This window comes from Lissotriton vulgaris, chromosome 5 (assembly GCF_964263255.1).
Source record: "Lissotriton vulgaris chromosome 5, aLisVul1.2, whole genome shotgun sequence".
In the NCBI taxonomy this organism is placed as follows: domain Eukaryota; kingdom Metazoa; phylum Chordata; class Amphibia; order Caudata; family Salamandridae; genus Lissotriton; species Lissotriton vulgaris.
In genome coordinates, this window is record NC_141693.1 from 1063185808 (window position 1) to 1063203500 (window position 17693).

The window sequence follows — 17693 nt, forward strand, 5'->3', positions numbered from 1 at the left end:
GCACACTGGGAGGCAGAACATGTGCCCCCCTGCATGCTCCGACATGCATTGGGCAATGGGGGACCTGGAGGGCCCCCTATGTTTCCTGACAACCAGCAGATGTATGGAGTAAAAACCTCCATGCCACCACTAGTGGTAAGGAAACTCGCAATATGTATGGCAGTACCACAGCGGCACCACCATCCTATTGTGAGGCCCTGACTGCTGCACCACTGCCAGAGTGCGGTTCCCTGGAGTTTGACCCAGTCAAATGGCGGTCTGACCGCCAAAGCTGTGTTAGGGCGGTTGGGTAGCCGGTGCGGTGGTGGTTGGACCACCACCGCCATGCCAATGTGAGAGTGGCGGTCCACGGACCGCCACACTCTTAATTATGCACTTTGTATCAAGTTTGCTTACAACAGCGGCCACTTTCACCAACACTGTCTTTGCAGCACTTAATTTGTTTCAGGGCAAGTTAAATCATTAAACTTATTCAGATATATCGACCACACAATCTGACATCAAATTTCGAATTGCCTTACATGATAGACGTCATGCTTCTGTGATTTCAGGAAAACTACACCTCTCTTCAGTAGCACACCTATTGCGTCTGTAAAAAGACTGCGAACCTCTTTGGTTGTAGGACAACTTTGATTAACCTAAAACAAAAAAGATAAAACACATACCATGACTAAAAAAATACACTTCAAAGCAATTTTCCATTTGAAACTAAATGCACAGTTTTATGAGTGAATGCCTGAATGAACCCATTAATTTTTCTTTCTGCCTCGCACACAAAGACAAAAGGCTCGATGTACAAAAAGGCAGGTCACAAATAGTGGGGTGTAAATTGCACAGTTATTGTGACCTACTTTTTTATTAAATGATGCATCTTATGTACTAATAGGTCACACCGCAAAATGCCCAGTCGCAGGGTGTTATTGAAAGACCTGCATGATGAATATTAATTAGGCATGTTGCTATTTGGGACCCTTTGTGATTGTCTAGAAACACTGGGATGGTGGAAATGTAAGGCACCTCCTTGTGTTTCCATTCCTAAAAAGGAAACTTTTTTAAAGCAGCCATTGTTCTTTTTAAAAAAATGCAGTGCTGCTTTAAAAATAATTGTTTATCATTTGGGAAATCATGAGAGGGAGCAGCCAGTGGTTCCCTGGACCACTGCCTGTTCCTCTACCCAAGGCCACCTGACACTTTTCCTAAAGGGGAAGCTACCCTACAGGCATGGCTTCCTCCTTATGAGTCTGTCACAACCTCCTTTGAGGAGTCTGCGTTGATAAATATAATTACAATTCGCAATTAGAGGGAATGCCTCTAACATGCCCCGGCCTACCTGTTACTCAGAATGAGTCGTAAAACCACTTTTGAAATTCAGAAAGGAATTTCCAGATCACAAAAGAGGTTTTGGTAATTTTGTGGCTGCTAAACTCGATGATCTAGCAAACTGCATTGTTTGCAACTGTAAAATTCTTTAAAACATCTGGCCCGTTGACCCTTTTCCTCTCATGATTCACCATTCATGTCCAACAAAAACCACACCTATTATGAAATATCCCTCTCATTCCCCAGTGCTTTACAGCCTTCACCAAATACGCATCCCATTTCAAAACCTATCTACCATATATTCCCCCAAACCTGTTTAATACACTTCTAACCTCCTTCTATCCTTAATCATTTCTTATTTATCTTAATTCATTGGAAAATAATTTAGCACTCCCCTTGACCAACAAGATGAAACCTGGGCTTTGCTTTGCCCATAGACTCTGCTGCTTATCCAACCTGAGAAACCAATGGAACTATTGAAATCAACATAACAGTCAATAGAAAGCCACCAAATCCTCATTTCACCATGGAAGAAGGACCTAAACCAAGGTTCTCCATCTGTGCTGCCTCTCCAGCAAAATACATCCCCTACATCACTCCCTGCTATCAAACTGGCCGGGCAAATACGAGAGTGACCATCCAACCCATTCCACATATTCCACCCTTGGCCTGACAGGCCACAGCAATCTCCTGAGCAACAGGCAGAGCAATCAGCTACACCTCTCTGCTCACACTGCTTGCCCCCACAAAAGACAAAGCACTTGACAGAGCAATCACTAGAAAGTCTTGCAGTCCTCCGGGCAATGCTAAACTCCAGAAAACAAAACACTGCAATCCTATCCTTTGAACATTGCAGCCTCACCGGAGGAATCCCTGAAACAACTTAACTTACCAACGTGTGCTCAAACCTCCAGTCCTCCTTATGAATGAAAGATGCTTAATCAAAAACATAATCCAAGTATATGACCAAACATCTAGCGCCACACTTCTTCATCATTGAAACTTGGCTGGGAGAAGATGCCTTATGCAATCCACATGAGGTCATTCCGAAGGGCTACCCAAATCTACTCAGAAATTAACAAAGGTGGTTAGAAATAGCTGTGGCTTGGAAAAGTCTTTAACAACCCCCAACATCACACACCACACAACATTGTAGTGAATCAGTATTTGTACCTTGCTTACCTGAACTGGCATTCTACAACTCCTTCCTGCTCATCTACAGACCACCTCCACAAAGCAATGCTTTACAAGATGTTCTCCTGAATTTTATTTCAGACATTTTAATCATAGATACAGATCTATTCCTCTTGAGTGATCTTAACAACTAGTTCAACAACCTTGAACACCACACCTATTCCTCTTGGGTGAATTTAATACCAGGTTCTGCAAGTCTGAATTGCACTACACCACATCACTCATCTCTAACTTTGAAGGTTTTATCTTGGCAATCTATGGATGAACAATTATCAGCTTTACAACTGTTGTGTGGCCTCAAGTTTTTTAAATGACTTTGTTCATTGAATGATGCAATAATTTGGGCTGTTATGAATGCTTGTAAGGGGCGAACATTAATATCCAAGTATATGCCACAGCTGCATATTGTGCTTAGAGATATTTACTTTGCAAAGTGGCTACCAATTGTGTACCAGCAGTTGTTGTGGTTCAGCTTCCTTAGTACCTTTGGATCACAAAACTATACACTAAAACAGGTCACATTATTTATAATTGTACATTGGGTTGAAGGCAGACTCTTGATGCCATGGTCCCATGGCAGATTACATCAGCCTATTGAGCATCATTGCCATGCCGGTTTCCACTATGCATCAATATATAAAGCAACACAATCAGACCAGTTTTTACATAGCTCTGCTATGAAAAACACAACAGCCAGGAAAGTTTTCATACATGCCCAGTGTGTAAAGAGCATCATTAGGCCAGTATCCACTTTGCCACAGTATGCAAAGATCAAAAGTGAAGTCAGTGCTTCTGTACGTAACCAACCACAGCTAGGTGAGTTTGTGACGTGTGTGTTATGTTATTTGTATTTGTAGCGCACGCATCTCACCCGCAAGGGCATCCTGGTGTGAACAGAAAGATATTGCCTGCAGATTCGAAACTATGCTAGTTATAACACGAAGGCTTTAAGTTCTTCCTAAATTCTGAGAGAGATACTGAGGAACAAATAGATAGAGGAAGCTTATTCTAACCATTGGGAACTAGGTAAGAAAAGCAGTGACTGCCAGCGTTAGCACTCCAGATGTGAGGCTGGTGAGAGAGCAAGTAAGATGCAAAGTTGTGTAGAAAGAACATAGAAGCGTAAGAGACTGCTAAGGTAGAAAGGGTCAGGGATGTGAAGTGCTCTCTGTAGGTATGTGTAAGAAGTTTTTAAAGGGAACTCTTATGGACAGGCCAATGAAGATTATGTAAATGGGCAGTGACGGTGGTAGGAGAAGGCAGTGTGAGAACTAACCTGGCGGCTGTGTTCTGGACCACTTTTAGCCTCTTGATAAGTGCTGAAATGCCACTATAGAAGATATTTCCGTAGTCCCACCTATACGTAATGAGTGCTTGGGCCACTGTTTTTCATTTATTTAGGGACAGCTTAAAAAAATGAATTCTGAGCATCTTGAGAGTGTTAATGAGCATAGCTTGACACCAATGACTTGGTCCGCCATAAGAAGCTGCTAATCAACAAAGAGCAGGTTTATTACAGTTTGCGAAGGCTGAGAGGGAAGGTCAAGGTTGTGGGGCCACCAGATGCTGGGTTAGTAGAGATATATCTACCAAACAGGACAAGCTTGATTTTCTCACTGTTTACCTTCGGGCAAATATAGCTCAACCAGTCAGCAACCGCAGACACACACTGCATGAAATCAGCCTGGGTAATTGCTGTGTCTTCAGAAATTGAGAGTTTGAGCCTAGTCTCACTGATGTAAGTTAATATTAAAACCATAAGATCTTCAGCATATCAATCACAGTACCTACATCAGAACTGTCCTAGTAAGCAAGGTACAATAGCTTTAACAGTTTCCATCCTGTCCTTGGATGTAAAGCACCATAGTAAGTCTGGGTCTTTGGCAAATGAAGAACCACAGGCAAGCCAGGATCCACTCAAATGTAATGTACCAGAGCAAACATAAGGAATACCACAATGGCTCTGAAGGTGTACAACTCTGCAGGCAGTCCGTTACTGCCCTAACCCGTTCTCTCTTTCTCCAATTTTCTCATTTGAAGCAACCTAGGGCTAAAACAAACACACTTAACATGCATCTTTAGGCATCTCTGGAAGTGTCCTCTGCATGGAGGTGTAATAGGTGCATGTAGGTGAGGGAAGAGGCAGGCTCAATTCTAAATGGTTAGGGGTTTGATAGTGTTGTGTGCATCAATGGTGGCTAACTGGGGATAAGAGAGAGCAGAAACCGGCCTACAGATATAGGTTAGCAACGGCAATATAACTGAAGTGATGCTGGTGTACAAACTGGCATATCCATAACATCTTACAACGGTGGAACGCCTCTTTTAGATGAAGCGCATGCCTGGTTTGGTGAATGCAAACCTAGCATCGACTGTAGCCACTCAAATTAAAACGACGTATTTTCTGAATCAGAATACTCTGGAAATCCATAAAGTAATATATACCCTAACAAACATAGCAAACTATCTAATGTCTGAAAATGAATACACCAGGCTATTCATAGGTATGTCATCTCTCCAGACTGTTCAATTTGAGGCCTCAATGACAATTGTATTTTTACCTTTTAGCACACAAACTGTTTTAAATTTTTTTTTTACAACTCTGAACCTATCCATTTCACTTCTGTGACATATGAACAAGCCATGTGACACTTTGGCAGAGAAAGGTATCTGACTGGACCTCTTAAAGCTAGAAGGGCAGACATGCATAGGCGTGTAAGTGGTTCTCGTCTCCTAACAGATAAAGCAAATACAACCGCTTTCTCTCCTCCTGGTATTTGAAATCAAACCCAGAAGAGCAACCAGCACCACAAAACAATTTATTAGCAGATTCCACATGACCTAACATCAGAAGTTGGCAGACTTTCATACAACTAAAGGTTAGACGCCAAGAGTAATCTGGATGATCAGGATTTTGAATCTACATCTCGTTGACCTTCTCTTCCAAGCAGGAAAGGGTTGCGCTCTATCGAGGTAGCACGTGTTTGGCGACATTGGTGGACTGTCTAAAGGCGGGTGAACCGCAGTCACATGGGTCGGCTACCCCGGGAGCCTCACCACACTAGGACGACATGAGGAAGCTGAGAGTACAGTACCCTGTAGCACACGTAGCCAATTTTTGAAAGAAACTTTGAGCTATCGTGTTATCCTAAAGACGCTAAAGTGTATGACCACAATCTGTCCTATGTAAGATCTCTTTTTGCATAGTAGGAGCGACTCATGGAGGGTGGGGGCGAGGGGGTTTAATGCAGTTGGAGACCATTATATTGGATTTTACTTTAAATATGACGGAAATGTAAGGGATGTCTTATGGCGTCTTTTGATACAAATGTACCTGTGAGCCGCTGATGATAAATTTTTCAATAAAATCTGTTTAAAAAAAAAACACAACAAGTCAGACCTTCTCCCTGAACACCAAATTACTTTTCTGGGATGCACCAGTGATTATGTCCCAGCCACCCTAGAAAATCAGAGTAATAAAAAAGGAAATGAACAAATGTCTCTCCCAATCAACAATCATACATTGTTGGTTAGCACCACTAGTGGGCCTCTTGGCATCATACATCCAAACAATTTTTCCAAGCCCCCTTCATTATCGGGCTCTACAGCGTCTGAAAGTGGCTCACCGGCACAAAGGCTTGTCATATTTGAACCAGAATGTTCTCACTCAAGAGGTACATCGCGAGCTGCAGTGGTGGTTTGACCACAGGGATGCTTGGAATGAAGGGACATTTTTGGTCTAATTCTGGACATGATGGTGAAGTCCAACCCCATTGATTGGGTTGCTAGCTGCGGCCACATTTCAACAGTTGGATATTGGTCAAAAACAGAACTCTCTTAACACATCAATTGTCTAGAACTGCTGGCTGGTTCTTTTGTGATTCGCTCTTTTGGCCCCATCATTCACATTTCTGTATCCTGCTAAAAATGGACTGGTTGTCTGCAGTCCAATACATCAACCTGGGAGGCACACACTCACGACTATTCGTGAAGGTACCAAATGACTTCTGGCATTACTGCCTTCATAATCTAATCTTGGTCATAGCTATTCACTTCCCGGGGTACTCAGAAGGCCGATTGGACCTTGCAGTACCTCAGGGACAGCAGCAAGTGGAATTCGGATCAAAACCGTTTTTACAGGATCATGCAAAGATAGGATCCATGCCAGATGGACCGGTTTACATCCCGCCAAGAATTCCAGTTACCATCCTTCTACAGTTGGAGACTGTACCCGCTAGACCTAGCGATGGATGTAATTGCATAATTGGACTGGACTTAACTATGCTTTTCCTCTCTTTTCTATTCTGTTGTGAGAGACTCTTCAGATCAGCCGTCAAACAGCAGAGGAGATCCTGATCTCGGCCCTTTGGAAAACCCAGAGTTGGTTTCAGACCTTGTTGGAACTGTCTTACAATTGCCCCTGCTACTTCCTTGGTTCCCGACTTTCGTCCTGGACCCACTCGGGAACCCATATCCTTTAGCACCAATCGGTTGGGATCAGTAGCTAGGAGGCTTTACAGAGACACCGGCAAGTGGCAGGACTTCCAGAACAGGCACTCGACCGCATTTGCAAAGCCTGGGTCAATTCCACACATAAACACAACCAAACAGCATGAAAATGACGGTCTGGCTGATCTGTGGAACGGGTTTGAATCCCGTTGCAGGAGAAGTGATTCATGTCACCAAGTATTTGGCCTCCCTGATCTCAGAGTTTCTCTCCAGGTACCGTGAATTCTTACAGATCGGTGATTTCGGCGGGTCACCTCCTTGTTACCAGCAAACCTGTGGGAGAACAACCGCTTGCGGGCAAACTTCTCAGGGGAGTACGTTTTTCTGTTCCTCCTCAACAAAAATATTCTTCTCTTTGTGATGTTTCAATTGTCCTTAGGTTTCTTCATTCTTGACCCGACAATTCTCTGCAGTCCAGAAAACAACAATCTGCAAAATTGACGCTCTTAATGTGCCCTGTCTCCTGCAAAGGTTTCATAGATGTTTGAGTACTTGATCTTGCAGATAGGTCCTTCACTTCTAAAGGCGTTTCTTTCCTGATTTCCAAGTGAACTAAATCTGCAACCAGACAGGTGGCATTTCTGGCTCTTCCAGCGGACAGAACACTGTGTGGTTCAATGCTTACAGGAATTACTGCCTCTTTAAGAAACTCCCCTTATGGTCCACTTTTAATTTCTGTTACAGCCTCATGCCCCAGTGTCTTGCCCCACATTAGCACACTGGGTAAAATGGCTTCTTTCTGAAGCAGGAATAAAAACTTCTACCTTTGATGCTCAATCTGTTCGAGGGGCCATGACTTCAAAGTTTTTTGAAGTAGGAGCTCGCTTGGTAGAAATTATCTGTCAGATTCCATGTTTAAAGAATGCTTTCATAAACCAGTAAGTAATTCCTTTTCTATGGTGGTTGAAAAACGTTAAACTTGCCTAATGCGAAGCCTCCGGTACTGACATAGAAACAAACATTTTCTAACATTCATGAACAAGAATTTTCAATTCTATTAAGGACATGGAAGCGAAGATTATCCCACCTGGTAATTCTATACTTGAACAATTATAATTCTGCTTAGACTGATGAGGTTGTTGGTTCATGCTATTCCCAGAAATGTGTACTCATTTGACCCACACGGTTATAGTAAAGAAATGTAGGTCTTGTATTTATAGTCTCAGATCAATAGCAAGAATTACTCTGAGTTTCATTACCCACGAAAGGTTGTCCTTGCAGCAGAAGAGGCAGATTTAATACTGTCCAGCCGGTTTATAAGGTGACATGACTGCTGATTGGCTATTGGACATTCTATTATGGCATATGTGGTTATGTTAGAACTCTGGGGTTTGTCGTTTTTTTATTTACATCTCTATGTCTCTGTATGTTTATATGGCTGCTTTTAAAAATAAAACAAAGAGGAGAATGCATAATCTTTGCCTCCGTGAGCTTAATTGATTTGAAAATTCTTGTACAGGAATGTTAGAAAAGTTTTGATTACTTGGTCATTAAGGAGGATACACAGAACCTCAGTTGCCTCATATGAGGAAATAAGAACTAGAAACCACAAAATGGTGAATTAGTGCTTACTATGAAGTTGCCTCTGTGAAGTAGTTAACCTCTAGAATATATGTGCAGAACTGTGCATAGCGTGGTACAAATATAAAATGTAGCAAACTAAATATTCACACACTCTCTGGCCATGCATCATAAAAAGAGATAAGAGACACAGTGAGCATTATGTTGTCAGTTGTAACCATCATTCGGACGGTCTGGTCCCTTTTCATGGTAGAGCCTTGCTGGAATTCGCAACCAACTGCATGCCCATTTTAAGAGAGCTCTGCCGAAAGACTGGACTCTAACTGGAGTATTATAAAAAAAAGGTTTTCTAGTTCTGAGTGAGCATGGGGTCTTTCCTGCTATTGGATACCATTCAACTGGCCTCTTCTCCCAAGGAGCATAGGTTGAGTCAGCTGCCTTATAAGATGCAGGTATGTACTCTTTTTGACCTAAGTTTATTGCTTATCTTGTGTATATGCTGCCTACGAATAGGCTACAACAGTACATTTGATGGTTTATAGATCGTGCCCTTGAGAGGCTCTGAGCTCGAACAATTGAAGATTGTTCTTGGCAGCTAGCGCTATAACCCTAGTGGCAAGTACACCCTGACCTGTTGGGTGAACCACACTGTGTGTGAAAGAACACGGGCAACCTTTGGAAATAAACACACATGGAAAACTTCAATACATTCAAGATTTTTTAAAATGTGTACACTTTGAACAAGACAACCACAGATATGTTATGTGAATACTGATAAAATAACAGCCTAAAAAATTACAAAATTGTATGCACGCTAACAGCGACCATCTATTCCAATTGTACGATGACCAATCCATGGTGGGGCATATGTGGTATTGCAAACTAACTACTAAAAACATATATTCGTCTAATAAAGTTATCACCTTTAAAAGACAGATTGGTATAATTTTCTCTTTAAGCATTTCTATTAATACAGATAATTATCGCTGTTGCTAATTTGTTCTACAAAATATTGCAGCACTAAATTATTATTCTTAAGCCCTCGTGTTTGGGATCAAGCTTTATGTGAATCTCAAAAGATGATGGCCCGGTAATAGAGAAAAACCAAGTCAAATCAAACTTTCTCCAGACAAGGTTCAAAGTCAAACCATCAAGGTTTATTAAAATTTAGAATCATCATGGAAGGCAAAAGGGTAATTGGGTTAGTCAATTTAAAAATTCATAATTGGCAAAATATTGGAATGATAGAGTCAATAATGGAGTGTGACTACAAAGAGAGCAATGAAATGCCTAGCAAAAAACCCAAAACATCATGTTGTATACTTTTTCAAACAGAGAAATCATACTGTCAAAATGGTGTGAAATAATTGATACATCACAATAACCAATGCTAAAACAGAAAACACGTGGCATGGAAAATGACTTTTGCTTTAGAATGAATGAATAGTTCTGATATATATATATATATATATGTACTCTGCTAGAAAGAGGAATTGAACTTATAAAGATAGCTCTACTCTTTCTCCCATGACATCAGGAACTCAAAGAAGAATACGTTTTAAAGATGCAACAAAAACAGAACTGTAAAACTACTTGAATTAGAATATTTTTCAAAATGCTGAGGGACACTTTTTTAACTAGAGCTGCACAGAGAATTGAGGAATCCTTTTCATTTTAAAATGTAAAGTACAACAAACAGAAGTAAATTTGAGGCCTAGTCATGTCAACTTAAGCTTTGGTATGTTAACTATAGTTCAGTTATCTAATTTATGACCTACTCATGTTAACTAAACACATTTTTAATTCTACATTCAAATTGACATTATTATACCATAAAACAAAAGCAGCAGATTATGAAGACCGCACCTGACCTGTGTTCAAAAAGTACAATTCACACAACAATTAAGAGTATGCGCACACACTACAAGCACCTGTTGCTAAGGTGCATTTTCTTTATCAAGATAGGTTTCAAACAACAATATAGAGAGTAGAAGATAAAGGGAAGGAAACAGCCCAATCAAACAAGTAAACTTTGTGGGGTTCTCGTCTTTATTATCTTTCTTTAAAAGTGTCATGCTTATGCAGTGAAGACAGCCAATTTGTTTCATCCATAACAGTGGACTTCTTCAGGGCAATTATGGTCTTAGATGATTACTCAACCAGGTAGATGTGTCGCAATGTGGTATTCAGAAATAATATACTTCATTAATATTCACAGTCCGTATGAATCACGAACAGTGTATTTCCTTGTGGTACAGGTTTCTATTACTATAGTCGATATGTCAAGCATCAATAATCCGCAAGTGGGGAGATAGTAACAAGGAAAGATCATGCCACTAAGCCCTGGTGGGCCATACAATTGGTGCTAAAAGCCGTTCAGGCCCGTCCACTTCGCCAACAGCAAGGCTCGTAGATGGGTTGGCTATCTTCTCTGCATATGTGTAATGCTTTTTAAGAAGAAAATAGAGAAAAGAACCGCACAAAGTTTACTTGTTTGATTGGGGTGTTTTCTTTGGGTCACTGATGTGGTGCACCTCTCCATTCTATAATGTCAATTTGACATTATGGTAAAGTATTTTCAACCTAATCTCGTACTTTAGAAGTCACTTTTAAAACGTGGAAAAAGTATTATGCAAAATCAGTTTGCTTGATCCCTTAATTTTTAAGCTGGAAAAAACTTGCAGAGGAAAGCTTTATGAAATACGGCCCAATCCATTTGCTTAATACCTTATCACATAATGAGGCAAATGCTGCAAGTTGTATTTAGTTCTATTTTTCCCCTGTGGAAATAAAACTTGTGGAGTCTAACTTAGAGCCCGACAGCCAGAAATTCTGATTCGGTCAGGAGCAAATTTGCCTCTTCTGCAATAGCAGGGGTGGAAAATCTGCCCAATTAAGGGAGCTATTCAGAAAAATTACTTTACACATGAGTAAATCTACACTTGTACAGTTACTCTTATACTTTTGAGAAACTTTACTATTTTAGGATATTCACAAGTTCAAAGTTACTCTAAAGAGAAGGCTTACATGTATGTCCTCAACAAGTGAATAGAGGATGGAGTCACTAAAAACATCAAACATGATTGTAAACTTACCACTAGTAGGGATTTTACAATTGTATTTTATGTTCTGCATACCTCCAAAATTGAGGCGGAGATCTCCTTGTGGTAAAGTAGGGAAATAAATAAAAGTTTATTAAAGTTTTAAAAAATAATTGAATGTTGTTGCATGTTAAATGCTCAAGTAAAATATTTGTATATATGTTACTGGTCTATTTACTAACTACATTTTAAATGTAATGTTTAACTAATTTCAATATAGTCAATTAAATAAAAAATATTTTCAAAGGGTTTGTTTTAAATTAAACCCTACTAAAGTAAAGTGTTTTTATGTATTATATACTAAAAGTTCCATATAAAATTAATGTTAAACATAATAGAAGTTACATTTATTTTTAATTTAAAACGGATGATTAAGTTATTTAAAAATAAAATAAAATGTGATTATGATGTATATTTTTTTTAACATTAAAATATTTTTTAACAAAATCAAAATGTATTTATTTATTCTTAACATTATTGCCTATGGGGTTTTATTTGTAGTCTCCTTCTCTAATATTTTCTCTACAGGTTGTTGTATGTTCAGTGGTTGGCCATGTGGAATGCCGGACTTACTCCAAGCTGGGGGTGCATTTATTACTGTTGCGGGTCCTCTCTGGCTGTAGAAATTATTGAAGGAGAGTTTGTGAATGACCACGGACTTACTCTTTTGTGAGTAGGTGTCTGTCCCTCTGGACCCCTTCCTTGCCTCTCTTTACACCTCCTTAGTCCTCTCTAAATCCCTTCTCTTTAGTCATATTTCCTTTTTTCCAGCGATTCCATGTCCCTCACACATTTACTACTGGAACAAATATGTGTGTGGAGATCTCTCTAGCCGGGTGGAGATCTCCATGAATAGCATTTTGTAGTACTTTATTGTACTTTTGTAGTACGTCTAATGTACTACAAAATGCAGTTTGTGAATTGGTCCCTGTGGGTTTTGTACCACCGCTTTGTAGTATAGGTAAATCCAGTGGTGTAGTTGCAGCTAAAATGACAAAGATTGTCACAAAAAATCCACTGGTGGAATTTTTTGCAATGAATATCGCTCATGGCGGAATTTATAGTCAAATGTGTAGGCACTTGAATTTGTAGCTTTAATGTGAGGTAGAGTCTTCCTAATACTTCGGTGTTTAGGTTTCGCCTAGGCAGCGTGCATTCGCTGCTCTAGGAGAGACCTTTAGAAATCGGTCTGCTCCTTTTCAAGCACACTCATGCTTGTGGTGGCATCTACCTTGCGGGAGCGAGCAACGCGTGTGCTTGCAGTCAATTTCACTTTCTGGACGCACGTTTACATTTCCCTGCTCACGGTCACTTTCACTTTCTGGGCGTTTGGAAGCAGCGGCTCGCGCAGGGGCCATCTTTTTTTCCTAGTGAGCTTTCATGTGCGGGCTTGTTTATGTGCCAGTCGTTGATTACCCTACATTGCTTCCAAATCCACAATTTGAATTATTCTGCACATTTAAGACTACATGTACAATTACTACTACTCTTTGTGCTTCTCATCACCCTTTGCGTACCTTAAGTGAATACTGAGAGATTTGTAACTGCCTCCTATAGACTATATTCGCACTGCCTTAATGCAACCTTTGGCCACCAAAATGCAGAGACGCACAGGAGCACAGGCAGTCTAGTGTGCAAAGATCGTAGAATAAGTACCCGTGCTCTAAGTGATACAGGAGAAAGGTCTGCTAAGAACATAAAAATTGGATCTTTATGGGGCTTTGGGAATAAAGCTGGTTTCACTCAAACACTCCACTTCAACCCTCTCAAAGGGTATGAGTTTATAGAGGATACAATTCAGAACATTCCTTATAATAAAATGTTTTTGCCTTGAACACTTCGCCAATCCTTCTTCCAAGTAAATCTTTTAATGAGTAAAACCAAGTTCTGAGCTCACCTGTTAGAGAATTACCTTGCCTTAGTTTGGCCAGACAGAAGCAACAACTGATAGCAACATGGCACAGCCGCCTTACCTTCCAGGAGAGCCTTGTAGATTCTTAGCAGTTCTCCGTTTAATTACTTGTGTTAAGTTTATTTTAAAGCACTTTGACAGACACCTTCTCCATCACCTGATACAATTAAAACTCTATGCCACGTAAGATTTCGCTGCATATGTAGAACCCATATCATACCAGTCAATATCAGGTGACAGATCAGCCCCGTTGTTAAATTCGTTATTTTCTTGCATTTTACAGGGCTAGAGGCATGAAGAGCAGAGCAGTCTAAATTACCAACAAGTAAAAAAGTTTTAAAAGCATTTGATATGGTTCCTATTTTTTTAAACATTTTCAATTGCTGCTGCTCCGCTCGAACTCATGTAAACAAAACAAATGCTCATTCCTAAACCTTCAACAAGTATTTTCTGTACTCCCTCTCCAACAATACGAACATCTTCATTTTGAAGCATGCTCCTTAACACACCTAAACCCTACGGGCTAGATTTTCTTAAGTACTCTCCCTTAACCAACTTTTAGTTTAAGTCTACACTTACATTTCGGCAGAGGGAGAAAACTGTGAGCCTTGAAGGGCATTGTAGTGTGTGTTGGATACTGCTCAAAGAAACATGATCATATAGGGGCTGCAACAGAAAATAAAAAGGTAGAAATCGGGAGTTTAAAATTCTACTTCGAAAAGCCTTTGGCCAAACCTACTTGCTAACAGAAAATTACATTTTCTAGCTTACATACTTCTTAAAATGTTTTTACAAATAGCTACAATCTTATATTGTCTTCATGGACCCTCACATTGCAGTGTGCTATGCCTCAAACGGCAAGATGTATTTTATCAATGCTGCAATTTGTTTAGTTGGCTACATAGTAAAACACACTTTTAAAAAGGAAAGGAGGAGGGGACAGAGTGTGTTTCTTATGACATGTCTGGTTCACATAATGAAATAAGGACTAAGTAAAAGTACATGTACTACCTGATTGATCCCCTGCACAGCACCGATTAAAAAGGAGAAAAATAACTCAAATAAAAATAGCTATCTTGATTGCGGAGGTAAACGGAAAAAAGGGACAGTGTACTACTTTTTAGGTCTCGCCTGGATCTTTCGGCTGTGGCTTTTATTTTGAAAGTGATGTTGGGGTGTGGATCTCTTATGACCGTTATAGAGGAGCTCCATGTGTACCACACATGAGTCCCTGCATGCAAGGGAGGAGAGCAATGGGGAAAGCAGATGGGGTTGGTTTGTTTCACATTCAATTACTGACCATTGGCCCGTAATCCAAGTAATATAACGGCACCTTGCATTTTCTTCCAAGCTCAGGTTTGTTAGTTAAAGGTAGTCACAATTTGTTTGCTATGCACCCCTCACAATCCTCAGCCAGGTGCCACTGCACCTGCTGCATGAATTATAACTTTGTCGCTGGACAGTATCGCAGTCTCAGTAATATTTACTCTAATTGTTTCCTTCCAGGCTGAAAAAAGCAGCTGAATTCTCCACTTATTGGAATAAAAGCATTAAGCATGCATTGATACAAAATACCTTGTTGTAACACAACCTTGGGAACGAAGAAATGCACATTAAACAAAAGAGGCTTGTTATGCGCCTGACTCCCCTCGCAATCCTACAGGTTCCATGTAAAAGCACTTGGGCTGGGACACGCCACATATTTACACTCTCTACTCAATGCAACATAAATACACTCAACATAATACCACTCAGTACCACATAATTATGTGGCACTGAGTGGTATTATATGGAGTGTATTTTTGTTGCATTGAGTAGAGTGTAATTATGTGATGTCTAATTATGTGGTACTGAGTGGTTCTGTACGTGTAATTATGTGGTACTGAGTGGTATTATGTTGAGTGTATTTATGCTGCATTGAGTAAAGTGTAAATATGTGGCGTGTAATTATGTGGCACTGAGTGGTATTATATGGAGTGTAATTATGTTGCATAGAGAACAGTGTAATTATGTGGCGTGTAATTATGTGGCATAGTGCTATTATGTGGAGTGTATTTATGTTGCATTGAATAGAGTGTAATTATGAGACGTGTAATTATGTGGTACTGAGTGGTATTATGTTGAGTGTATTTATGTTGCATTGAGTAGAGTGTAAATATGGTGCATGTAATTATGTGGCACTGAGTGGTATTATATGGGGTGTATTTATGTTGCATTGAGTAGAGTGTAATTATGTGGTGTCTAATTATGTGGTACTGAGTGGTTCTGTACGTGTAATTATGTGGTACTGAGTGGTGTTATGTTGAGTGTATTTATGTTGCATTGAGTAGAGTGTAAATATGTGGCGTGTAATTATGTGGCACTGAGTGGTATTATATGGAGTGTAATTATGTTGCATAGAGAACAGCGTAATTATGTGACGTGTAATTATGTGGCATAGTGCTATTATGTGGAGTGTATTTATGTTGCATTGAATAGAGTGTAATTATGAGACGTGTAATTACATGCAACATATTTACACTCTACTCAATGCAACATAAATACACTCAACATAATCCCACTCAGTACCACATAATTACACGTACAGAGCATACAAGTATTTAGTTATGCAGCATAATATCCTTGGTGCAACAACATCCACTGTTGCATGGCTAAACAATTATAAGGTCCCAAAGGCGAGACCTGTTGGCTATGCCAATGCTTGTTATCTCATACATGAAATAAGCAGTTCAGAAATCCTGCCCAGCTGTTCGTTTTACTCTGCGAGGAAACAAAGTCTCGGTAAGGAGTCACGTTTTGATCCACCCAGTTCCTGAACTAGAATAGATGGAACTGCAGCGCGGATTAGATTCGGATGGCCATTGTTTCTTTCCTTGAAGAATGCTATTTCCGGAGTCTGAGGGCGCGAGCTCTGTTTGCACACAGTGCCGAATGTTCACCAGTGCACCGCAGTGGCAGCCAGGAGCTAAAATTCGCAGCCACCATGTGGTTTGAACGACATGTTTAACCTTGGGTGTGGGGTTCATTTTAAAAACAGCTTGGTTTGTTTAGAAACTAGCCCGGTCACAATCGTACGTTTAAAAGTCCTGGTGAGGAAAAGGTTCATACATTTCATAAAAGGCATGCTAATGCAATTATGAAGCATCCATAAATAGCACCAAGCAGGCGTTTCTACGGGAAATACAGCTGTGCTGTCGGGTGAGGGCGGCGCCGCCTTTCCATTGCAGGATATTCGTATGTTAGCCTTATCACTCTTAAGGCCTGCAGTACACATCTCGTCGTGATGTGTCTGGCCAGATATAGAAAACATTACTTGAGAACCGGTGAAGAGTTTTATGAGCACGCACGTGCCCGCAGAGGTCCGCTCGGCAATTTGACAGAGTCCAGATGTCAATAGAATTGCCTCGTGACCCCGAAACACCCAGCAAGATACTGCACGAGATGTCAGATCCATGTCTGGTAAGCAAGCACCATGCTAAGTAAAAGCACGCAATGAATAAATAAATAGTCCAACACACGATTCAAGCGGTAAAATAAAGGTAAAGCAAAGGAATTTCACCTTCCATAAATTGTGACAAAGAATGTAAACAACCCCCTGGCACCGCCTTTGACAGAAATGTTTTAGGACAAAAAATAGAATATCTAAACGAATTGACACATGACAGCATAATCTTGTTCTCAGCTTTATTTCAATGAACTCTTGAGCGATCAAAGTATTTCAGTGACATTTTTTGTGCTGAGAAACACAGATGCCTATTCACCTCACCTGCCTCTCTCTGTCTTCGTGCTTGCTGCTGAACATGCAGGACGACTCGGGGCTAAATAAAATCAAAACAACAGAGCAGGTCCAAGGGCGAGGAAGGAGCGGTCCGACTAATATGGAAGCAATATTCTCTCACCCCCACAAACTGCAATATACACTCTAACACACAGGCAGGTCCACTACGTGTCAGTTCATCTGATTCCAAACTGTTTTCCTTACTTTTATATGTAATGTAAAAACATGTCATGGTAAAAAGTTGGCACAGCACATTACAATTTCAGACAAAGCCATAGAGAGGAACTGTGAGGAAAACCAGAGGGACATGACGTGATATTAAAGTAAAGTGGGTCCGCACGCACACCATTTTTTATTT

At 40.3% G+C, this 17693-nt stretch overlaps 1 protein-coding gene across 6 annotated transcripts in view; it reads right to left on the bottom strand.

Annotated features, from left to right (window-relative positions):
• Positions 1-17693, bottom strand: part of STN1 (STN1 subunit of CST complex) — a 482731-nt gene that overhangs the window by 126978 nt on the left and 338060 nt on the right. For all 6 annotated transcript variants that reach the window (XM_086922737.1, XM_086922740.1, XM_086922736.1 and 3 more), the window contains one exon: positions 522-638. In XM_086922737.1, the coding sequence (XP_086778863.1) occupies positions 522-638 (117 nt within the window). The remainder of the gene's footprint in view (positions 1-521; positions 639-17693) is intronic.